The sequence below is a fragment of the Poromitra crassiceps genome, assembly GCF_964638095.1.
Source record: "Poromitra crassiceps genome assembly, chromosome: 4".
Lineage (NCBI taxonomy): Eukaryota > Metazoa > Chordata > Actinopteri > Beryciformes > Melamphaidae > Poromitra > Poromitra crassiceps.
The window spans coordinates 23,964,772-23,991,237 of record NC_139626.1 but is presented as its reverse complement, the minus strand read 5'-3'; the positions used below and the strand labels follow the sequence as shown (position 1 = coordinate 23,991,237).

The following is a 26,466-nucleotide window of genomic DNA, read 5'->3' as shown; positions in this document are numbered from 1 at the left end:
GTCATACAAGGCACAGTGCTACCTGATGTGCGGTATAGGGTGGCAGGCGCTTCTGCACTTCTGGATAAAGACCTCAGTGCTGAGCTGGTCCAGTCCGGTAACAATTCCCAGTCCTGCTAATTAAAGCACTGTTATGAACAGAACCCCCGGTGCTGGCACCATAGACAGCTACAAGCCCTACAGAGCTAATTGCGGGGATATTCTGTCTCATCCGCCTAGGCCTCTGTGTCTTCTGCACCCTGAGATCGTACCGGACTTGGAGGAAAATTACAAACGCAGCCTGATAAAGGCTCTCCCTCTGCTCTGGAGCTACACAGCAGTTTCCATGAGTCTATGCCACCCTTTCCAATTAAGGAGCACAAAGGCCAGGAGTTGTCAAATATGATTACGGAGCCAACTCAGAGGGAAGGTAGAATGTAGCGAAGAAAATGTGAACATCAGCACATCAGCAGATAGAAAATTGTTTTCTTTTTGAACAGAGGACATTTCATGCATGGCACAAGGGCATGTATGGCATGGCATTTGTGCCTGTATGGACAGGTTCGAACCTGTGACCCTCATGTTTTTTGTTTTTTTTCCCAATATGTTTATTGTGATTTTTTTCCTTATACACAACATACATTGACAATACAACTTAAAAGACCAGACATTTTACAACATACACACACACACACACACACACAATCAACCTGCAACAATTCAAACTAAATACCGATAAAACAAATCAAACACTTCCTATGGCTCCCAGAGCTGAGCAAAATCTTTTCCTTTGCCCTTAGCAATGTACGTTAGTCTTTCCAGGCCAATACATTCAGAAAGTTCCCGTTTCCACATTTTTAGTGATGGCGCATCCATATTTTTCCAGCAAAGTGCAATAGCTCTTCTGGCTTGAAGAAGTCCAAAGTCCAGTAGTTTAGCTTGTTTTGTTGTTTGCACAAAGTCTCCCGGATAGATACCAAGCACACAGAGTTTGACATTAAGAGGAACCTTAGTATCAAAGATCTTTGACAAACAATTTATGACACTCTTCCAGAAGTTTTGAATCTTTGAACATCCCCATAGACAATGAATTAAAGTACCTTTTTCTTCCAAACACTTAGTACAGACATCAGGAATGTTAGCAGACATGTGGTGAAGTTTGACCGGAGTTATGTACACCCTCATTAACCATTTATATTGAAGTAATTTAAACCTTGTGTTTATTGTTTGCTTTTGTGCTTTTAAACAAGCATCACACCAATCTTCCTCATCAATGTCTTCTTGTATGTCTGTTTTCCAAGCATTTAATTTATCTAGTGCTGATTCAGTGCTATATTCAACCAACATGTTGTAATACCTAGAAACATGGCCTTTCCCTTCTAAATTCGCAATTGTCATCGCTTCAAGTGTTGATACGGGTGGAATAAATGTTATCTGTTCACATCTCGATGCCATGAAGCTTCTTAACTGTAAATATTTAAACAAATGCTTTTTAGGTATTTGGTATTTCTGACATAATTGATCAAAAGAAAGCAAAACATCTTTTACATACAGATCTTCAATTTTCTGAATACCCTCCATACTCCATAACTTAAATCCTCCATCCCTTCTACCAGGTTTAAATTGTTCATTGCCCCAAATAGGAGTATATTGTGATAGTACTGGCGTGTCACCTATATGTTTGTGTGCTGCATACCAAACCAAAATGTTGTTTTTAAGAAAAGGATTTTTTGTTTTTTTCCTCAATGTTTTAACATCCGAGGAGTACATATACAACTTTAATGGTAGATCTGGAATGGACTCTTGCTCAATGCTTACCCACGCTGGGGGTGTTGTTGTACAGAAGTAATATGATGCTGAAGTCAATTGGGCTGCCATATAATACCATCTAAGGTTGGGAAGCTGGAGTCCTCCTCTCTCATAAGGCAGATAAAGAAGTCTACGGCGGAGTCTAGCCCTCTTTTCATTCCAGATAAATTGTCTAAACAATTTGTCAAGTCTGTCATAAAACACATTTGGGAATGGCAATGGGAGTGTTTGAAAATAATATAAAAAATTTGGTAAAATGGTCATTTTTATTAGATTTATTCGCCCTACCATAGATATAGGTAAACTGGACCAGCGACTCAATGTTTCAGTTACACTGTCTACCAGGGGATCATAGTTCGCTGAGATTATCTCCTTGAGTTCAGGGGTGATTTTAATACCCAAGTACCGAAATCCCTCCATGGTTGTTGCAAATGGAGTACTGATTATGGGATTATGTCTTTCTTCTTTATTGAGAAACATCAATACTGATTTGGAATTGTTAATTTTATATCCGGAGAACGCCCCAAAATTGTCAATCAGAGTGATCAGGTCAGGTGTACTAGTTTTTAGATTGGTTAGAAAGAATATAATATCGTCTGCATATAAAGATATGCAATGTTTGTGACCCTCATGTTGGTAGGCAGGGAATCTACTGCTGCACTACCCGGATGCCCCCAGACATTGAACTGAGCATGAATGAAAATAATCTAAAATATGAGTCTAATTAGGGGCCATCTCTGTTGCCGGTCCCTCTTGTGTTTCTTTTTTTTTTTTTTACTTATGATTTTATTGGTCTTTCAATAAACATATAAAACAAACAAAAACACAAAAACAGATGGCATATTCATACAAACATATAGGCATTCATTCACATATACAGTTCCAGTTTTATACATGATTACAAATAATGATTAAATTAGCTTTCTTCAGTTAATGGTAGCAAAGACTTTAAGACAATAAGATTGATAGAAAATAGGGGAAGAGGGGGGAGGCCCCCATTTTTAAGTGTCCTTAGTCGTTTCTTCTACATAGTCGATCCATTTTCCCCATTTCTTCTCAAATCCCACTACGTTTAGTCTTAGGATGAAAGTGAGCTTTTCCATTTGAAAAATGTCAGTGACTATTTGAAACCAATTTTCTATGCTTGGGGGATCCGTTTGCAGCCATTTACGTGTGATGGCCTTTTTCCCTGCCACTATAAAGACTTTCAATAAATAAGCATCACTCCTCGGGATGTCATCCGGGATGTCCCCCAGGCACAAGGTAAGGCAAGTATTCGGTATTTGTAATTTCAAGATCTCGAGTATTTTGTCCCAGACACCACTCCAAAAAGGCACCACTCTTGGACACCCCCAAAAAACATGGAAATGGTTAGCCTCCCCCCCAACACAGTTCTTCCAGCATGTTTGTGGAATTCCTAGCTGCATTGATTTAACTTTGGGAGTAATGAAAAAACGTGTCATAGTTTTCCAGCAGAATTCTCGCCAGGTATTGGAGCTTGTAGTTGTGAATTGGGTATAACAAATATTTGACCATTGTTCAGCAGTAATTTCAGTACTCAGTTCCTTTTCCCATCGTTCCTTAATATAGTCTGTTGTATGTTTTCTAGAACCATTAATGCTTTGGTACAACCTCGACACTATTCCCCTTGTCCCCTTTGTATATGTCTGTACTAGTAATTCTACCAATGGACTTGGTTTTACATGAGGACCTTGTTCCTGGATTTCGTGAAGAAAGTAATTCCGTAACTGTAAATATCTGTGGAAGTCCAAATTCTCTAAGTTATACTCGTCTTTCAGAGCTTGAAAGTTCTTCAGTTTATCTCCTTCCATTACTTTACAAAAAGCTGTAATCCCCCTGTTACACCATGATTGAAATCTTTGATCCATCTTCCCTGGGACAAACGCTGTATCGTGTGCTATCATCTTAGTTTCTTTGATTGTTTTTCTATCTTTAGTTGCTTGACAATGGTAAACCAATTCTGAAGGGTAAATGTTGTGATTGGGTCTAGTTTATCGAATTTGGACTTGGCTAGCTTTTTATCTCCCAGTAGAGCTTGTATAGGGATTTCCAACCTGCTTGTTTCCATAACCTTCCATTTAGCCACTACTTCTCCATCACACCAAGACACAAGTGGTTTGAGTTGTGCAGCAAAATAGTAGTCTCTGAGACTCGGTAGAGACATCCCACCTCTGTCTTTGCTCAGTGTGAGCGTAGTATATCTAATTCTTGGTTTTTTACCATTCCAAATGAACCTCGATATTTGTTTGTCCCATTCATTGAATTGCTTAGAGGGGATTTTAACTGGCAGGGACATAAAGAGGTACAGTAATCTTGATAGGATATTCATTTTAATGGTCTCAATTCTGTTACTGAAGTTTAATGGGAGCAGAGACCATCGACTTAAATCGTCTTTTATTTTGGTGTTAATAGGGACATAATTCTTATCATATAAGTCATCCAAATCTTGCGTTATCCAGACCCCCAGGTATTTTATAGCTTTAAGGTTCCAATTAAGTGGGAAGTTCTGTCTGATACTAGTCGATGGGGTAAAGTTAAGGGATAAAACCTGCGTTTTCTGAATATTTAGCTTATAACCGGAATACCTGCCATAGTCCTCAAGGAGATCAAATAGAGTGGGCAGGCTCCCCTCTTGTGTTTCTATGTATTATTATTATTAATTATTAAATTATTAATTACTAATGATTAATTATTAACTATTAACTATTAATGATTAATGATTAATTATTAATTATGTGCTATTGAAATTATTGTGAAGGCGTGCATACAAATGTATTTCTTACAACTAAAGGAAGGGATCCATTCCACATGACCAAAGCCAAACACAAATTATGCTTCACTAAAACACAGTATATTATGTGCTTAGAGGTACAGGTCTGACATAATGGACAGTCCAGTTTAGAGAAGTGCGGGTGGAATACTTCAAGGTGAAGCACTATGGCTAGTACTCCCTTGCTCCACACCAAAATGCACACATAATCCTGTGTGTTTCTCAGGGGCTCTTGCAAACGCATGTGTACATGTGTTGGTGCTTGATGCAGTATATCAACAACAGTGCTGCCCTACAAGTTTGTATACATTTCAAATTCATCTTCAACTCTCCAGCAAATTAATCTTTGGGACGGCGATGGGAAGAAGGTAGGTTGTAAATGCATACAGTTAGCCTGGGTAAACCCAGCCTCCACGTGAGTGACCTCTACTGTATGTGCTATCAGTTACGCTACAGGCATAGCCTGTGACGTCACGTTGAAGGCTGGGTTTACCCAGGCTAGCATACAGTAGCATCCAAAAAAGGAGGGTTTTTCAGAGATTGATTGTTCGGCAAGAATAAGAGGAGCCTGGCAGAGGAAAGGTAAAAAAATAAAAAATAAAATTAGTAGGAGGAGAGAAGATACCCATCTCTCCTCTCTTTGGCAGCCAAGCACATGAGATGCCATGGAGACCTGATGGTAGTGTAATTCATCTCTTCACAGACACCGTCAGCAGCACAATAGCCTACCGCTAGATGACTCATCCCAAACGATAGTCAGCAAGCTCTCGGTGCCTAAGATACAATCTAAAATGTGTTATTAAAAGAATAATGGAAATCGCGGCGTCAACTAAAATGTGATGAATGAGCTTACAGGGCGGTAAAAAAAAAATCGCTTTTCTCAGGTGTTATTTTGATAATGTAATGACCTTTTAAGAGAGATGAAGGAATGAAGAGGCTGCACTCTCTAATCAATCAAACTCACAAATCCTTTATCCCAGAGTGTGGGGATGAGAAAAGACTTGTGAAAAGGGCAACACTAGTCAACGTTCAATGCTCATAATATGGCATTGAACACCAGTGAACATTCAATGCCATAATATGGCATTGAACATTCACTGGTGTTGCGCTGGTGTTGGGTGAGAGAGAAAAAGCTTGTTTTGCACTGCAGGAATATTATTGGGAAGTCCAAATGACTTAAAGGAAAATACCAGTATCATTTAGGTTTACAGCCTATTTACTTCTCTATTTGTCTACTTTACATTTCCCCACAATAATTTTGCAATGCCATATGTAATTTACTTCATATATTTATTTTTGATTTCCCCCCCATTTTCTCCTCAATTGTACTTTGGCCAATTTCCCCCTGCTGCCCCGGTCACTGCTCCATCCTCAGCCGATCTGGGGAGAGCAATAGACTAGCACCATGCCTCCTCCGACACATGTGCAGTTGCCAGCTGCTTCTTTTCACTTGACAGCGGGGAGCTTCACCGGCAGGCCGTAGCATATGGGAGGATCACGCTATTCCCACCATGCAGTTAGTTCCCTTCCGCTCCGACCAGGCGCCCCGACCGACCGGAGGAAGTGCAGCGACCAGGACACATACCCCCAATCCGGCTTCCCACCCGCAGACACAACCAATTCATGCCTGTATGGGCGCCCAACCAAGCCGGAGGTAACGCAGGGCGCAAACCTGCGACCCTCATGTTGGTAGGCAGGGAATCTACCGCTACACTACCCGGATGCCCCTGTATGTAATTTACTATTTAAAATTTTACTTTATTATATCAAACCCAGCTTGACATGTTTTTGATGGATTATTTCTTGATGGAGGCTTCCACTTGTTCCTGTGGGTGTCAGGTGATTGACAGGAACCGGTGAAAACACTCAACTCAGGCACATCAAAATAAGGATTGGACCAATTGAAGACTTGCCGTTTGCAGTGATGGATTATCTCCATTTACAGTCAATGATTATCTCACACTGTGAATGGCAGAATGGCAGCAAACGGCTTCGTATGAAGGGAGAAAAACAAGCCCTGATATTTCCAATAATGGCTGTATGCAGCATAGAGATATATCTCTATGGTGTGTGCAGTCACACCGGACAGAAAAATGTCAAGAAGGGGGGCAACTTAGACCGGTCACGGTGGCTCCCAAACATTTTTGGATAGTGACCCCTTAAAACAAAGCAATGCTTACTCACAACCCCCATCACAGGCTGCCTACAGAGTGGTGAACAGTTCATCACAGGCTGCCTACAGAGTGGTGAACAGTTCATCACAGGCTGCCTACAGAGTGGTGAACAGTTCAACCAAAAACATATTTTCCATTTTCAGATTGTTTCATTGATTATCAGGGGAGGCCTAAAGGCTGAATATTATTCAGTATTTCAGAAGGGGGGGAAGCTAAAATTAAAACTAAAACTTAAGATAATAAATCTGTATAGTATATATATACTGTATATATACACATACTGTACTGCGCAAGTGTAGGAGGAAGCATGGTGCTAGTCTCCGGCGTTCCCCAGATCGGCAGAGGGGGTGGAGCAGCGACCGGGGCAGCAGGGGGAAAAGTTGGCCAAGTACAATTGGGGAGAAAATGGAGGAAAAATAAATAAATAAATCATCTCCCCAACCTCCAAAATTATCTTGTGACCCCCCAGGTGGTCTTCACCCTAAGTTTGAGAACCACCGACTTAGAAAAAAAACAAACAAACAGTGGTATTATTCTCTGAAGTTGCTGAAGAAGACAGCGTGGAGTGCGAAAGTTCTCATCCAAACTGTGCAACATCATCAACATCTCAGTCCCTGTGCCATCTCAGTTCCTACTCACGACCAGAGGGAGCTCCTGCCCTGTGTCAGGACCCCTGTGAACTTGGTCAGCCTCCTGGCGTCCACCTCCATCCACTGCAGCGGGTCATCCCTCCCGGCACACCAGCCCCCGTCGTACAGGTCATCTTCGTATAGGCCGGCCTGCCGGAGACAAGCAGCATCTTATAGCTATACCACAGGTGGGGCCTTGAGTCATGTGACTTTGACTCCAGTCACAGTTTTAATTGTTTGAGAATACTGAGAGAATACTGTTTGAATACTTGAGACTTGACCTGGGTTCTGGTGATTGGGACTTGACTTGAAAAGTGTGTGTTTGTAAATGACGTGAAAGTGATGAGATTTGTTCCACCAGACAACTGAATCTATAATCTCTTTTCTGAATTTGTATGGAGTGATTGAATTTATTGTTTCCATATTCATTTGAAGCTGGTTATAGAAATCAGACTCATGATGCTCATACCTGTTTTTTTTTTATCACAATTAAAACCCATATAGAATTGAAAAGTCCTAGATATTAAGTTGACACTGGACTTTTGTTCTGACTTGACTTGCTGATCTACATTTAGACTTGAGATTTGACATTAATGCCTTGGTATTTGACTTGAGATCTGTGCTATAAGACTTGAGACTGACTTGGACTGAAGAAAAGTTGATTGGTGACAATGATGACACCTCTGACACACACACACACACACACACACACACACACACACACACACACACACACACACACACACACACACAAACACACACACATGTATGGCATAGTATAGCTCACCTGTGTTTAATCACTTTATTTATTGCTGCCTCTTATCTCTACAAAGTGATTAATTCTTACCATGTTCCAGTCTGTTGATATAGGAGAGATGGAAAGTATGTAAAAGTCAACAAGGCTAAGATCATGTTAAGCTCGTAAAAATAATAAAGTAGATGATTAACTTTGGTTCAGCGGCAATCTAAATGTATGCTGTCCAGGTAGGAAGCAACAAGCAGGAGATAAGCGTGTCCTCTCCGGCTGTGGATACGAGACTGTAAATGTTATAGTGCAGGTAAATTCGAGGATCATGGCTGAGATAGTGATAAAGTGGAGTTATAGGAGTCAATGCAGGCCAAACGTGTGAGACCGGGCAGAGTGCTGAAAATCCCTGTCTGCACTTCTCTCCCCTTCCCAGCATTCCTGAATATTCCCCCAAAGGTTTAAGCACACGTTTCACTGATGTAGTGTAGGATAAACACTTTCTTGACACTTATTTGGCAGCTGCTATTAACAGCTGAAAATTAACCCAATTATAATGTATTAAATGCTACTGTATCCAAAAAAGCCAGTAGAACTACTAAGCATAATTGGTATAGTGAATTGAGAATGTTGGCTTAGAGCGCGGTGTGTTAACAGTCAGAATGTGCTGACAGGCCACGTTGTTCATCTTCTTCAGCCAAACTTAGATTATGACGCCATATGGCCTGGGTGTATAATAGCATTGCATCTTAATCAAAACTGTCAAGTCACTTTGAATTAAACCACTCCCATTATCACTTTACACAGAACACCGACAGAACACCACTGAAGCCCTGAGTAGAACAATGGGGATTGACACCTCTCTCTCTGTCTCTCTCCCATTAAAATGAGCTTGTTTTTGATAATACATTGTTTGTTTTTGATACAAGTCACACTATGGAGTTTAGAAATGTAATTTGAACCTTGGAAATGTGGAGAGAAAAAAAGTATGATTTAGCTTTAGTCCTGAATAAATAGTGTTTAGAAAAGAAAACTGGATGAATGCAACTGTCCAGCAGCATGCAAATGAAATTCACTGTTGATTGACTTAGCTTGAAAAGATGATTTGCGAATTATCTTTTTATCAGATTTTCTTTTCTTACCTAAAGTACATCATACAGCTTCAATCTCCTACATCAGCGTTCTACTAGTTTGTTTACAACAAGGGTTTTCTGCCAATATGCCAAATCTCCTGACATCAAAAGAGAGGGAAGCTTATCAAATGAATATTATTCACAACCCCCAAATATCACAATAGCGATACAGGCTACAGGCGTGGAAATAAACTAAGTCTATTGGACACTGGCCTGATTCAACAGCCCAGGCAACATTTGCTTCCCATGTGCTTAGTCCAGATCTACTGATAATTTGTCTCAACACTGGACACACACAGCGTCCGTCTGTGATCTCTGACGTGCACGTGCACGCGCACGTAAGCACACACACACACACACACACACACACACACACACACACACACACACGCCAAAACAACAAAGGCCTTGTCTTGTTGTTTGACACATAATGCCGTGCCTTCTTCAGTGAATTAACCCTACGTGTGTTTCATTAATTGTAGCCTCTGATTCGGAGCAATGCAGCTTGCAAGAGATGAGGCAAACTGCAGACTGTAGCCAGTGTAATATCCTCAAAGCGGAGCTTGCACTAACAGGAAATACCTCTTCTCCCACATGCCAATCCACTTGATTAAGTTCGGGGATGTGCCGCTGGTTTGATGGCTACAGTATTGCTCTTTGTATCCTCTCTTGAGTTAGCTTTGGACTTTTAAAATATATACTGTATTATTTTATTATCACACCTTGCGTTGTTCCATGGAGCTACCAAATACCATCATTCAGACCTGTATCATTCTCATAATAATATTGTGTTGAAACTTACATCGAAAGATATGATCTCTCAGTGAATGGAAATTAATCCACTCATTTGATTAGAAATATGCAGAGCAAAGCGTGAACGTTCCCAGTGAAGAGTGATTTTGCCCAGGGTATAATGCTAGCCTGAACTTTTCCCAGGCTTTGTCGGCTTCCCCAAGCCACGCCGAGGCTTGACATTCCTGTCTTACCTGGATGTTGAGGCGCCCTCTGTGCGCTCCGAGGCCGTAGCGTTTCATAGTGGAAGCATGAAGCTGGAAATCATCAATCTTCAGTGTCTCCAGTCCCATTGGAGGGCATTCTGCTAGAGGAGAAAGACAAATTGGCCTGCGATACATGGACGATGCTCATTTCATCTATCATCTGTCGCTGCTACAGAAGCACTGCTTTCTTTACACTATAGCCCCTGAGTCACGGACCATTCATACACTCGTTAATAACTTGACTCAGACTCACTCAGTAATAATGAGTTATGCAGACTTTGCACTGCTCAAATGTGTGAAGCTAATGATGAACACCACGTATTACAGTGAGCATCTCTAAACAGCTGTTGTCTATTCATAGCATTCCCCATGATGTCACAAGCATTTTCCTACCTATATGAGGGATCAGCCGATAAGCATTTTGGTGAACAAACGGCATCACTGGGTGGAAACGGCAATGGGAGCCCTATGGAGCCAGCCTTGAGTGTCCACTTGAGTGTCCCCGGCTGTGCTGTTTACATTTTAAAAACTGCGACAGTTCACACAACTTTAACACAACATGCATATATTATACATCAGACTCTTGAGCTACTTCTGCTCTCACTCAAAATGTTAAAATATAAGCGATGTCATGTATAGTTTTTGAGATATTCATGTTTGTTTGGCACAACTCGTTAACTGCCGCGGTTCCGGGGTTTTTGCGGTGTCATGACGTCACGCTGATTCCTCGTATACACACAGCTCATTGGCTGTTTGTGTCACTTTATTGTAATCACCCGTTAATTGATTACAATCACCTATTATTTTCCTACCAAGATGGCTGTGTATGTGATGAAAGAGGATACCATCAATAGCAAACTTGCTTTGTCGACACACACTGAAGTGCAAACAGTTTCAGTACCATTCTAATGTGCAATGCAGACAGGTGAAAGCAGAACTTTTATGGGTGATTGTTGCGATAGCAGTCATTATCCATCAGTGTCAGTGTTTCTTCACACTCCCTCTAAACCCAATTTACATGGTACAACAATAAGTCAAGGTGGGAAAGCATTCATCAAGGAACTCTCCTTTGATGCTAATTTGAGCAACTAGCCACAATACTGTGAGCCTGAGAGAAATGTAAAGAGATGCAGAGTTCACCTGCCAGTAATCTAACACGCCTCAGCTGGTAAACAACACATTTTGACTGGAAAATTAAACTATAAAAGTTGAGCTTATATGAAATGAATAATAGACCCCTTCCACCGTGTTTTGAGGTTGTAAAGCAGCTGTAACCATGGACGTATTAAAAGAAACGGGTGTAACCAATACCATTAATGATGGTTCCTTTGCCAGGACCTTCATTTATGTTATTATTGGTTACACCTGGCTGCTTTACTTCCTAGCTGCTTTACTGCCTCAAAACGGTTGCTGCGTGATGTGATGATGGCAAGACACGCAATGGATTTCAAAATGTGTCAAGCTACACAGGTGATTAACGCTTCCTTTTTGTAATTTTGAAAATGACTATGAACACCTAGCTTAAGTTATCACAATTATCCAACTGCTGCCTTAAGGTAGGCATAGCCTCATAGTATTCCCATGTCACAAGCATTTTCCTACGAATATACACTATAATACACACAGCTCATGCTGTTTGTGTCACTTGATTGTAATCACCTGCTATTTTCCTACCAAGATATGGCCCTGTGGTGATGTAACAGAATGCTATCAATTAACAAGTTAAAACGACTTTAACTAACGTCCTACCATGAGTCTTGGGAGTCTGGAAGACAGACCAGACCAACGCACATGCCCCCCCCCCGGGGAAGATACAACTTGTAGCAGCTGACACGAGACATCTCACTTCCTGTTTGCACAGGAAGCGTAAAGTCAGCTAACTTTAGACAGCAGACAGGTTTTGCACTGCTGATTTGTTATGGACTTCACTTTACCCCGCTAGCCGGGCGCTTCTGGCTCATACGAGCGCATTAGCGCCCGGCGAACGTCACGCATCTTCCCATTTTACACTGTGACATTTTCACGTCTAGGTCTAAATGCCGGCTCCTACCTGAGTCTTCACGTGAAGTGAAGACGCTATCCGATGTAAAACACCCTCTTCTTTTAATGACACCTAGTTGTTGCATCAAAATTGTTGCATAAAATCCACTTTTCTGTCTCTCAAAAACCGAAAAGCATTTATCTGGAGCACCTCGAGCAACCCGGAAGTCGTTGTTCCGGGTTGCTTCAGATCAGAGAAGAAGAGGAAGCGGTGCGCCAGATAAATGCTTTTCGGTTTTTGAGAGACAGAAAAGTGGATTTTATGCAACAATTTGGATGCAACAACTAGGTGTCATTAAAAGAAGAGGATGTTTTACATCGGATAGCGTCTTCACTTCACGTGAAGACTCAGGTAGGAGCCGGCATTTAGACCTAGACGTGAAAATGTCACAGTGTAAAATGGGAAAATGCGTGACGTTCGCCGGGCGCTAATGCGCTCGTATGAGCCAGAAGGGCCCGGCTAGCGGGGTAAGACTTCACTAAAGATGAAGCTTGAGATTTTATTTTCTTATCAGTCTACAGGCCATATGCTACAGTAAAAAAAACGACACCAACTTTGGATTACTAAAGGTCTATCTTCATACTTTTGATGATGCAAATTGCCTACACTCTACATGCTGCATGCTAAAGTGTTAGCATGCGCACTGGACACTACTGGAGACTTGAGAAGATTTTGGTGTCAAATCCTTTCGTCAGATCTATTGGGTAAGTTGACCAATGGGCCAAACTCCCAAAATGTCGTGTACTGTAGTTATTTAAAGCAGTTTGCAACAACTAGCTAGGTAAAAGACGAGAGTTTGCACCATAATGTACGCAGCATGTATGAGATGTACAGTATGTATGAGAGCACTGATGATGCAGTCAGTGTGCAGTCAGTGTGCACTGTGCACATGTCTTGAAGGCATGATGCTTATCGGTCCATGTTTGGTCATGCAGGAATGCAAACAATACCCATCTTAGCATGTCATTCAATAACAGTCAGTAGCCTATCAACTCTTACTTTTCTTAAATTAGCATTGAGTGACAATAGGGTGAGATTCATTTCTGTTCAGTATAATTGCCTTGATACAAGTTGAGTGATTTGCCTTTACTCTGCCATGTTTCAAGACACTGACAATTGGAACTGCATTGTAAACGAGTTGAATTATTTCACCTCATTGGAAGAATGTTTCACTGCAACTGAATATGAGACCAAATTACTTGTTGACTAGATGCTATACTGGAGAACCCCCCCACCCCCACCCCAACTGCTATATATATACACATTGAAGCAATGATTTGGTAGAATGCAGACTTATTTGAGGCAGTGTCTTTATAATGAGAAAAAACGGTTTTATTGAATGAAAAAGAAGCTGTGCATCATGATGTGAATGATGATGATGATGAATGATTTGAATGTTTTCATTTTCTACTACACTCAAGGGCATATGCAAATGGATTTACCAAAATGCCCATCTTTAAGTGCTTACAGAGACTTTTGATGCTGTTCAAGAGAGAGAAAAGAGAGAGGCCTTTGTATGAGATTGGCTCATCTCTTTACACTACAATGGATATCGACCAGTAAGGGTGAGAGTAAATAAGGGTTGGCGTGTGAAATCCCTGCTGGCCAACAGCTCTTTGGGTCAGATCAAGCTGTTTGCAGACTTCCCCAGACCACAGCTATGGAATTTCAGAGCAAGAATGTCCCATTGGCCACCGGTCTGTTTGTACATGCGGCATGTGCTGCACATGTCGCTGTCACACGGCCAGCAGGGCTGCCTGCCTTCACGAGTGGACACTCAGTATCCCAAGACTAGACTAAAACTAAAAGCAGACAAAGGCATTTTATTAAAGAATATAGTGCACTTTCTATTCCACAGGACATCTGTGAAGTCGCATCTCTCATATATATTTGATTTACATAACCATTCTGGTGGCCCGATTGCTGCGTCTGAAATTACAGGATATCATCCATCATGCTGGGACTCTTTGAAAGGTGAAAGATCAAGTTTAGTGACATTATTAAAAAAAATAATACTTACAAGATCCAAAATCCACATACCATTACAGGATGTAATTTATGTTTAGTGAATTATCCAAACAGCTTAAAACCCAGTGGATTCTTGCTGTGAACCTGTATTGTCAAAGTTGATTCACAAGCCAGACTCAGTCAGTGCCACTGACTGGGGTGACCAATTAATAAGAGTATAGTGTTGTTTACAGTAACCCTGCCTACACGGCAATGAAACGCACGTGTTGCCCTACTTGTGACCCTGTGCTAAAAGGCCTGTATGCCTATATTTCAAATCCACTACTAGGGCCCAGCGGCACACTGTGTCCGCATACTCTGAACGGAGGGATCACAACTTATTAGGGTCAGCTCGCCCCCTCACAGCACACCACAGGATCAAGGTTAACGGGGGGGGAATGGGTGCGTGTCATTTAGAGCCCGACCGATACTGGATTTTTCAGGCCGATGCCGATACCGATATCAGGGAGTTAAAAAAAATCCGATATCGATATATCGGCCGATATTCTTATATTAAATATACACATTATATTACACAATGTTTTTGCAATGATCCCTCAAATATCAAACACTTGACCAAGATATGCCTTGAGATATGTAATGTAGGCAGGATATTTTACAGCTTATCAATAAACTTTATTGTCCAAAATGACATCAATGCAAATGAAACAGTAAACTGAACTGGGAATTTAATAATAATAAATAACTAGAAATACAAAAACACAAATAGAACAAATATAAAATATAACTTGAATTAAGAAAAAAGATCAAATATATACAACATGTCTATGACTTAAAAAATACAAAATTAAAAAATATCGGCATATCGGTCAACATATCGGCCGATACCGATATATCGGATATCGGCCAATATCGGCCGATAATATCAGTGGACCGATATATTGGTCAGGCTCTAGTGTCATTTTATCGAACATCTGCACGTAGTCCTCTACAAGAGTCATAGTGGAGCATAGTATTGTGCAATAATGCATGATGCAGGGTAGTGTAGCGGTAAAATCTGAATAAATAAATAAAAAATATAAAAAATAATGCACCACCATGCAAATGACAAAACAGACAGTCAGGATCTCATGTGTTGCTAACAAGGACACTTGCCATGTTACTGCTGATGGCAAAACAACAACGCCTGTGATGGAAGTTTATTCAGGCTATGTATGTCACAAGTCAGTGTCTCACATCTGCTGCTGCAGTACTGCAGTATTGTAGGGCTCTGACTCATTCCTACTGTAATGTTTATGTGCTGTAAGCTTTTAGACCACTTCCAAACACTTTTGGCCCTGGATTAATCACTGTGTAATATTGTCCGGTACACAGAGTGAGCATCAGTCTAATCTCATGTGGCGCCCTGGAAACTTTAAAAATCGCGAATCAAATAATTGGACAAAATTATTGTGACTGCACTCTCGCTCTTTGCTTTTCGCTCACACCAGCAAACAGCTGCACATCAAAAGCCTGTTTGTCATGCTCAATGAACTTTCTGATATTTTGCTTGTCCATGGGCCCAATCCTTCACACACACACGCACGTGCACGCACGCACACACACACAGCATTTTGTCAAGCTGCCACTGCAACTGCACTGTGTACCTTTGACAAATGGCCGATATCTCTGTGCTGTGCGGAAACATCTTGTTTTAACACTACTCTTAATAGTGTTATGGCTGAATGGGAATAATGAAACATCTGTTGAAGCAAATGGTGAAAACCCCCGCTGCACTTAAATCCAGCATTTAATGAATTCCCTATTGTTTTGGTATGTGCTGCTGATGTGGCAATCACAGAGTACTGCTCCAGCTCCGCTCTGACAATGGCAGAATAATTACAGAAATGTGGAGGCAAAAAGATATTCAAGACTACAGAATGCTGATTAAGTACTTAATGTAAAAGTGGGGGGCGCCATTTTTAAAACGCCGTTCCTGATTTTCCCCCTAGTGTGGTCCGGATAAATCAGCTGCTACCAAGGCGTGAACACTAAGCAAACTTCACATCATTCAGAAAACAGTCATGAAAACAGGATTTGGGAGTGTGGGCCTTCCAGATCTAACCTTGCTTGCAAGATGGATAACCTCGCGAGATCAAAAGAGATAAATCGTCCATCTGGCAGCGTCAGGTTATTCCAGATCTTCACTGTGTGCTGTGTTTCTTCATAACTCCTCCACTGTGCCAGGCGTGTCAGCATGGAGTTCCAACGTGTTAGGAGAGACCCACCGTCCAAATTTCGGCTCAGAATCCCTGTTCGCCTCCCAATGCCAACTCCAAAATGACAGCTTTTCTACCTTTCTTGGTCGGGTTCTTACAATAGCTATATAACATAAACACATCAATTCACACTTGGCCTTTTACACGCCTATTTGTTACCTTCCAGCATTATATAGTGCCTCATTCATGCCAGAAGAGCCTGCCTGATGCCGTGTAAATGAATACCAACACAGTCTCTTAGAAAACTGTGAAATAGTAACATTGGTCCACAGCCAAACACATTTCTATTTCACAATTTCGGCTCTAAAATTGTTAAATGGAAATGTTTTGTTTTTTTATGTGTTTTTTTAATGGCAGTTCTTACAGGGGTGGGAGTTTTGAGAGGGGTGGGAGAGGTTGGGTGTAGGCGTGGGGGGTGGGAGAGATTAGGTTTAGAGTTAGGGTCTGGGTTAGGTTTAGGTATGGGGGGTGGGAGAGGTTAGGGTCTGGGTTAGGTTTAGGCATGGGTGGTGGGAGAGGTTAGGGTCTGGGTTAGGTTTAGGTGTGGGGGGTGGGAGAGGTTTGGTTTATTGTTCGGGTTAGGCATGGGGCGTGGGAGAGGGGTCCTCGGGGGGTCTGCCACCTCAGACCCTCTAACCCTAACCCAGACCCTAACCCTAAACCCCTACACCTAACCACCCCCCCCCCCTTCCCCCAAAACGTCAAAAAACAAAACGCTTTTGAGCCGAAATTGTGACATAGAAACCTTTTTAAGCCGTGGACCAATGTTACTAGTTAAAAAAAAATTGGGAGACTGTGGCAATATATTGTTCTCTCAATGCTCTGGAAAGGTTGAGGTCAAAATCCATGCACCGTCTATGTTGTCATCTGTCTTGGACCACAGTGTGAGGATATGTAATCTTCGCAGCATTACGCAGAGAGCGTCCATACAGGAAGGCTACCGGGGCATCCCGCAGCTTCAGTGTAGTAAATATACAGCGAGCCATGGCAACCAAACACAATGCTTCATCGGCAAAGAGGACAGCAGTGCCTCTGTGACTTGACCCCGCTTCTGAGAGCAACATCTTCATTGCCAGATTTTTCCTCTCAGGGAAAATAAACGTGTTTTTTGTATTTTTTTGAAGCGTTCCCGTTTCCAAAACATTTGTCATCACTGAGAGAGTCGGTTTCTCTCTCTCGTCCTAACTGCCCCGAGACTCGAGCTAGCACCGAGACAGCTCCTGCACATCGGAGCGCAAGATGCGTTTCCTGGAATATTGTTTTATGAGATCATGCGTTATGTGGTGTGGCAGACGTCGTCGGTCCTTCACTCACCCTCCTTTATGGAGTTGTACTGGCCCTCGCCTTCTGAGATGCCATTGGGCGTTTTCAAGGCGCTCTTCTTGTTCTTCTCAGCCTTTTTGGGGGCTGTTTTCACTAAGGGAGGAAAGGAAAACTGGTGAAGTTGAAGTCGTCCACTTGTATTGTCTTTATTGAGAGGGAAACAGGGTGGCACAGGGAAGGAAGCTCTGGCTGGATTGAATCCTGGGCCACACATACGGATCAGAATGAAACCAAAGAGATGATTTCTGGGCAGGGTGGGAATTTTGTCATTTTAGGGGCAAGACCATTTGGCCTTCGACGTCACATATTTTCTTAGGGCACCAGGCCACATGCCAGGGCACAAAGGCCACTGCTCTATTGACATCGTGAAGAGCGATTTTTCTGAAATGTGTTAAAATGAGCCAATTACACACATCCTTTGCATAGGGCAGGCTACATTAAACTGAGACCACTGATGCTTTTAAAGCAACTGACAGTAGCAGGCTGGTAGCAGGGCACTGCTGCCAAGGTGGCCTTAGAGATCTCAGGGCATCACGGCCAGAGGGAGGGGCAACGGAGGCCATGGCCTCATGGCCTCATATAATTCCCACCCTGTTTCTGGGCACAGAATTTTGAGAACGTTTAACCCATTTGCTCCTCGCATTCAGTTCATATCTCCCATGTTTGAGACCTCCAGTAGCTAAGCCAAACATGCATTTCAATTTGCACTTGTGCTCCCTCATGTTAGATCCTGGCCGACGGTCATATTGTTCCGCTCTTGTGCTATGATAGCACTTCAATTGACCGCCTAAGGGTTCAAAGCAATCATGGAAATGTCCTGAATAAGGAGGTGGGGGGGGGGGGGGGGGGGGGTCTCACATTCCAGGAGGAACTAAAGATGGAAGTGGGGAACGTGCTTTCTATTTGACTGAGTGTCAGGTCAGGATAGGCCCCACGTGGTAACAATCCTTCTCACATCTGAAAGCTGCATGTGGTTTAGCTCAGTGGTTCCCAAATTGGGATCCGGGGACCCCCAGGGGTCCTTGAGTGAGTTTCAGGGGGTCCCCAGCAAAAAGGGGAATAAAGTATTTTCACTATAATTCCATCCATATGTTACGCAATGACAGATTGCATGACTATTTGGCTCATGGATCTCATACACGTTCTATAATAAAACATCTAAAAGTAAAAAGCCTATCAGATCCGGGGGTCATTGGTCTAGTTTGTGTCAGTTTAGGGGTCCTTGGGAACCACTGGTTTAGCCTGCAGTGGATTGTGATTGAGGAGAGTCCACCCTATATAGCAATTTTAGACCTTGTTGTGACATGGTTAATACTTATAGTCAGGTTGTCAGCTTGGTCAAGTCTTATTACTAGCTAATGTGCTGGAAATAATTTTAACTTCGAAGTCCTTGCTATTCTTTACACATGATTCCTACAAAAAAATGTTTATATTATGATACAGTATATGGTAAACAAATCGGTATCAGGAACATGAAAATAGTGACTTGTGTATGTTGTGGTAGTCATCTACATGTATTCCCTCTGCAGTCCCACCTGCAGCAGGTATCCCTGCTGAGACACGTGAGGCCAGATGCCTGAACCATTAAGTCACTGGAGACAGCTGCTCCAGATTACCTGCCACCAGCCGGGCCGGACCGACCTGCCACCAGCCGGGCCGGACTGACCTGCCGCCAGCCGGGCCGGACCGACCTGCCACCAGTCTGGCCGGACCGACCTGCCATCATGCCTGTTACTGTCCTCCGATGGTCCGGCAGAAGAATGTCTACATGCCTAGGAACCTGCTACTGCATGCCCTGCACGGTAAGGTTGTCAAACGTATCGATAGTATCGATAAGTCATCAATATGTCATAATATATATCAACAATTTGAAACGGATACAATTAGGGGTGGGAATCACCAGATGCCCCACAATACGATATTATCACAATACTTGAGTCACGATACAATAGTATTGTGATGTGCTAGTATTGCGATATATTGAGCATTGCGATATATTGTGATTTATTACCTTTTTTCAACTGCAAATGATGTCCCCAAAGTAAAAAAACTTTGTCAACATGTGTTTTATCTAATGAGATAAAGTTTCCAGTCTGTTCATCTCACTTCATTGAGATTGTCAAGCAGACAGACTGACCAACACTTTCAGAAAAACCTGTCATAAATGTTGCATCCACTTGACATTTTGTATAATAAAATATCACGATACTTGGCATTCGATACAATACGATATATTGCCCACAAAATATTGTGATTCTATGCTGTATTGCCCCCCCCCCCCCCCCACCCCTAGATACAATACTCATTTGCAACTGGTATCGATACCACCAGTGCTTTCTCTTAATGAAAAATCAAACATACTACTGATTTTCCCCTCGCTATCATTGGTGGGTATCTGTTGCTTCAACAAGCTAAAAGTGCTCTGATAGGCTTAGGCCTAGATTATGGAGAAACGTGCGTCTGTCCATCCATCCATCTGTCTTTGTTTATTTTTATGCCGCTTGATGTGCTGCCACTCGCCCCCGTGGTACCCGAAAATTGGATCGAGCGTCAATATTTTCCTGGGTATCGGTATCGAAATTGTAGTATTGTGACAACCCTACTGCCATGCTGAGGCTGTTGGTAGTGCTGTTGTATGGAAGCTACGCAGAAACCTGGCTCTCATCTATGTGTATGTGTGCGGGAGTGGGTGTGGGGGTGGGGGTGGGGGGTGTAAGGAGCCAGACTAGGTGAGGAGATTATTGTTGCTCTGCACATCCATCACCACGTGAATTGAATTCAGCTGCTGCTCTGCAGTCCCGGAGGACATCAGGAGGTTCTTGTCTGAGCCACACATTTTCCGTTTGAATTCGTCAAGCACCATAAGAAGGTCTGTGGTGCATTAGCTGTCTCTGAGGAGAAAGTAGGCCAATTTGTAGCTTTGTGTGTCATACCAATATTTAATCATTCATATGGTCAGCTGTCTGATCATCTGTTTTGACACACGTTAGTATACATCTTGCAGCTTGTACTGTGTTGGGTCTGATTGGAAGATTTGATCTAAATGTATCCTGATAGCTATATAAAAAGTCATAAGTCTTAGCCATGCACTGTCGTCTAGTTGTACCATTGTTTCACAGGGTCACTTCAAAAGTTTCAGATAGTTTTGAGAAGTTGGGAACTTTGGCTAGCTTTTACAGTATAAGACTGTGTGTAAGTTTACAGCTTTGTGAACCTAGAAGTTGCCGCCACGCACACACTCCTGTTAGGTGCCTTTGATTTAAAGTTCCCAGCAAGTAAAATACTATTTCTACAGATATACTAACTTAAAGCACACACACACACACACACACACACACACACACACACACACACACACACACACACACACACACACACACACACACACACACACACACATGCACACACACACTCGTAATATTTTAACAACCCTGTTGATTGATACACCAATAAAATCATGTGGATCTGTGGACAGATTTGTAGAGCACAAATACACTTTTACTGTCCTCAAGAGAGCTTCTAACTGAAATATTAAGAAAACCATTTTTCTCAAGTTATCACGCTGACAGATGGGAGTGCTTTTACCTGATTTAGCTCCAGTGGTGGCTTTATGTGCCTGCCTGCTGCTGTCTGCCTTTCCCTTGGCTGTTTTCTTGCCAGGGGTCTGGCCGGGGTGCTGGTGGTGCCTGTCCGGCACGGAGGCCACAGGCTCCTCTGCTCCCTGGACGCGGGTGTACTGCTCCCTGGTCAGCAGCTCCTGCATGTAGTAATCCTCGTCCTCCGCGGCATGGCCGCGGCCGAGGTCCGCGAGCCCCACCAGGAGTCCCAGCAGAGCCAGGAGGGTGAGGAGGCTGAGGCGCTGTCTTGCTGCCATGACCCCGGGCATCGTCTCCGGGCTGAGAGTCCCTAACCGTCTCCCGAGGAGACTGCTACTGCTGCCAGGCTGCGTCCCATCAACTGCTCTCTCCCCTTCTTCCCTCTCCCTTTCCCCACTCCGGCGCAGGGAGTTCACAAAGTTCTCGGAGCGCTCCAAGTCACTGACGAAAGCAACGGAGCCAGAGGGTCCATGGACGCCTCAGCCGGGGGAAAAGGCAGGGAGGGAGGGAGAAACACCCAGAGAGCAGGGAGACAGCGGAGAGGAGAGAAGAGTGAAGAGATAGGGAGTATGGGATTTTCTCCTTTTTAGATGTTGGCAGGTGGCTGAAGCTCAACTAGAAAAGTTTATTATAGTCTTTAGTTTTGAACTAATCTAGTCTGCTGACCCACTGCACAGTCGTTTAAATTGGAGTGAGATGGGCATTAGACGCTCTCTGGGAAGCATGCATTGACACTTCTATTTATGGGATCTGCTTTCATCTACATCTCCTCCCACTCTGTCTGGGGCAGTGGCTGCTGTAACGGGAGGAAAGTTTGCTCTATTCTGCTGCTGGGGGAACCAAGGAACTAGAGGAGTTCAGCAGCTCTAAACCCATTTGCCCACTCGGTGCGGCATCCAGATGAGAAGCAGCGGCGAGTCTTTTGATCTCTCCAGGGGTACAGTTACATGTACTAACCCACACTGGAACAAAACACCCACAAAACAAATAGCAGCCATCTGCTAGTTTTGCACCAATTTGAGCAATAAAGCACAGTGGGTGTACAGCTGTTATAAGTGGGCACTACCTTCTAAGCTGTCAATTAGACTGCATCATCTCCTCTATACAGGCAGAGTAATTAGCTTAGAGTCTGGGCTTGTCTTAGCCGAGACCGGTTTGGACTCAGCTGTAGTTTACACATTAATGAGCGGTGGACGTTCAACAGAACAAGTCTCTGTGCAGCATCCAGGCATGTTCCAACACCCCCCCCCCCCGCGTGTCACTGCTCATCACATCAGCTGTGTGTGTGTGTGTGTGTGTGTGTGTGTGTGTGTGTGTCTCTGATACACACACACACACACTCAGACAAACACACACATAAACATGCCCACAGCAGCTGACACAGCCTCACTATCACAAGATAACAATAGCAGCGCCCAAAGCCACCACTCAGCATTATAACTGAGGGTATTATTGCCTCATTGGGCTGACAAAGTCCTGCGTGAAGCCATGTTGTGTCAGATAATGTACAGATTTATCTTAGACCTAAATTGCAAAAAAAACAAACGGGACACAAAAACAATGAACACAACGCGTTTCACTGCAGGGATCCCACAGCGTTGTACCTGGCATCTCCCTAGTGGAGCATCTGGAGTTATTACGGTACTAAGCAGCCTGAGGCTTAAAAGATGTAGTCATAAGAAGGACAGGGATTCCACAGAGCAATCGCACAACTCTTAATTACAGCTCTTGACATTTCATCAACCTGAGGCAAAGATACGATTCCACTAGCTGGCCCCCGTGCCACAGGCCAATGAGGTGCCTGGACACTGCCCAAACTTGACATATAGAGCCAATCCAGCCCATTGGTTCATTACACCTATTTGAAGGGGAGGAGACAGCGTGTTGAGAGAGAGAGGGGGGGGCGGACAGAATTATACACAACATCTCGCACAAGGTCGTGCGGAAATCGGCCTGTGCGACCGAGCGGTATCAGCCGGAGACAGTTGGGCTGAATAGAAGCTGAGGAGTCCGCAGTTGGGTGCTGGGGGATGGGCGAGCACAGAAGAACAGGATCCGGTGTGGGCGGACAGCTGGAGGCCATAGAGCACCGCTCGGCTGGCGCGGTCCCTCGCTCGCCTACTCCTCATTTAGACTACACCCATGAACTCCTCTCGACTGAACCAAAGTGTCTGGGAGGAAGTAAGGAGGGATGAGAGGCGGAGGAGAGCCAGGAGGACGGCAGGATTTTGACACAAAGGCTTTGAGACAAGATCTAGTGCCACCCCCATCCCACCCACTCCCCGCACACCTTAAAATAACCAGCGGCTCGCACAATGTCAGGCTTTTCCAAATGCACAGCGGCGATGCCTCCGGAGATAGGCCTACGTTACTGGATTCCATTATGATGATTGCTCAGAGCATGCCGAAAGAGTTCAGGAGCTGCGCCACCAGAACACAAGCGTCTTCCCTTCTGTTTACAATTTAAAGTCGATTTAAAGTCAATTTAAAGTTAGTGATGTGACAGATTTGGCTGAGTCTAGTGCGGCTTCATCAGGCCCACCCGCAGCGTGGCCTGAATGAGTATGAGCTATGTGGTATAATACAATTTTGAAAATGGAACGGTCTCGAGGCCTAATGTCATGTATGCAAACAACCTGCCTATGGCATCAACAAGGAGACACTGATATTGACCATGGACGTGGATCAGACATAGGCAGCATTCATCAAAATACATTATTTCCTAAATGTACTATGGAAGTCAATAGAGAGCCAAAGTGAACATCACTTCCTGCCTTTCTCGTACCAGCGTCTGAAAATATATGGACGGAGCGATACGTCACTTGTTTTGATCCCATTTGAATTGTGCCACGGGGCGGGTACACATGTCATGTTTGTCAATGTGTAAACGATAACTTTGCAAGTCAAGAAAGTCGCAGTTTGTGGTAAAACTGTGGCACTATAAGTTATAAATCAGAAAGACTACGCACACCGGTCGCATAAGTGACGTCTCTCCCGCCAGTCCATGTTGTTGATGGTGTGGCGTATATTGTGCGACACGAGAGATGTAGTCGATTGACAAAATTAAACCTCATGTTTCAGTTTCAGGACAAACTGTGACTTTGTTGACATGCATAGTTCTCTTTTAAATTCACCAAATTTAACATGTGTACCCCGTGGCGCAATTCAAACGGGATCAAAACAAGTCACGTCTCTCTCCGTTCACCACCATTCCTATATTTTCAGACGCTGGTACACAGAGAAAGGCAGGAAGTGACGTTCACTTTGGCTCTCTATAGAATAACATGGTGCCAAAAGCTTGGTAAAAGAGACTCAAGCAGCCGTATCAAGCTGATTAGGCTGTGGAGCAAAGCAGCTTGAGGCTGGGATGTTGTGACAATAGCTGTCTTTGTCACTGAAGAACACCCAAGGTAGGAGAGTGATGGCTTCTGCCCCCCTCTCTAAGCTCTTACAGAGGGGCAAATCCCAGGCTGAATTCTCATTAATTGGATGTCAGCATCCAAAGACAGGTTAGAGCCTCAGCAGCGTTTCTCCCTCACTCCTGCTGCTTTGCCACCTTATAATTAACAAAAAAGGAAATGGCTTTTATCCTGAAGTCGAGATGCATGATGTGGGTCATTCAAAATCTTAGGGTGGAAACAAAGATAAAATAAGTTATGCAATAGGCACTGAAATAACACACCGCTCCTAATTTACCTCCCTCAAATGTGTTATTTGTTATGGCGTTTCACTGTTGAACATGGTCATGGAATAGGAGGTTTTCCCTGACGAACAAAGTGTAGCGAGTGGTAATTGGGACAAAAAGTGGCGAAAGAAGCAAACGCAACATCACCAGTGTTGGGGTAACTCATTACAAAGGTACTGTAACATATTACATGTAATATATTACTTTTAGTAGTAACTCAGTCATATAACTTATTGCCAATAGGATTTCAGTAATATTAAACCAGTTACATTGTCAAGTAAAAAATTACAAATTGAGTTACCTTTTTTTAATCAAAGCATATATTTAAGTCAAGACACAATCATTTCCTAATCAAATTGTGTGTTTTTATGCAAATAACCACTATAGATGACAATAACAAAGCAAAAAGATAACATTTCGAATTTTTGACGGTTTGATGGTTCTGGGGCGGCGATGTCATTCTGCTACTGCTGTTACTTTGGTGACAGTAATGCAAAAGTAAAGTAGTGTAATAAGTAACGAGTTACTCTACACAGACAGAAATATTGTAAAGTAACGTATTACTTTCAAATGAAATTAACTAGTAATATGGAGTATATTACATTTTGAACATAACTTGCCCAACACTGAACATCACACATTTTGACTGCGCCCGAGAAAAACGTGTCACGGAATTAGAATCAGTAATGAACTCAGAGTAACTTAAAGTACAGTAACTGGCTTCATTCTTATTCGTATGAGAGGAACAGAGTAATGATGCTCCCTCACCCCTATCAAGCACACGCACGCATCCATCAAATACAACCTTGAGTGTGTCAAACTGGCTTTTGGCCAATGTCTCTAATGAATTCTGATGTGAAGAGTTGAGCGGGGACAAACGGGTTCATTCCTGGTTGACGGGTACAACCTACCTCGTGTCGTTTGCTATTTACATGTCAAACAGAAAGTAAAGTGACACATCCAGGGATCCATAACAAGTCATTTTCCATATTACGACCTTGGACTTCGCTGCGAGCCTCTTGAAGGCATGTGCATTTCATTAGAGACGGATCTCAACTCGTGGCGTTTGGCAGGGAAACTCAATCTACAGGAGAGTGACTTGCATTGAAAGGGGAACGTGTGCTCAAAGTCCCCTGAAGGACGACACTGGGGATGTCTACGTTAACATTTAATGTTCTCGCTATGTAAATTTGACTGCCTAGTTGTATTAGTGGAGCAGTAATGAATAGAGTCAGCGGGGTGCAGAAGCTCTGTTCTCCTCACATCTTTATTAGGAGACTGGAAAGGCACGGCACGTTCATTATATTTACTAATGCACTAAAACCAATGACAGTAGT

General features: G+C 43.1%; 1 protein-coding gene across 1 annotated transcript in view; it reads right to left on the bottom strand.

Annotated features, from left to right (window-relative positions):
• cpxm2 (carboxypeptidase X (M14 family), member 2) overlaps window positions 1-23,573 on the bottom strand; it is a gene marked incomplete at its 5' end in the record, with an annotated part of 46,369 nt that extends 22,796 nt beyond the window's left edge. Inside the window, 5 exons of the mRNA XM_083635830.1 lie at window positions 7,393-7,532; window positions 10,247-10,356; window positions 17,840-17,941; window positions 21,434-21,885; window positions 23,428-23,573. Coding sequence (XP_083491956.1) covers window positions 7,393-7,532; window positions 10,247-10,356; window positions 17,840-17,941; window positions 21,434-21,885; window positions 23,428-23,573 — 950 coding nt within the window. The remainder of the gene's footprint in view (window positions 1-7,392; window positions 7,533-10,246; window positions 10,357-17,839; window positions 17,942-21,433; window positions 21,886-23,427) is intronic.
• Between the last annotated feature and the right edge of the window lie 2,893 nt (window positions 23,574-26,466).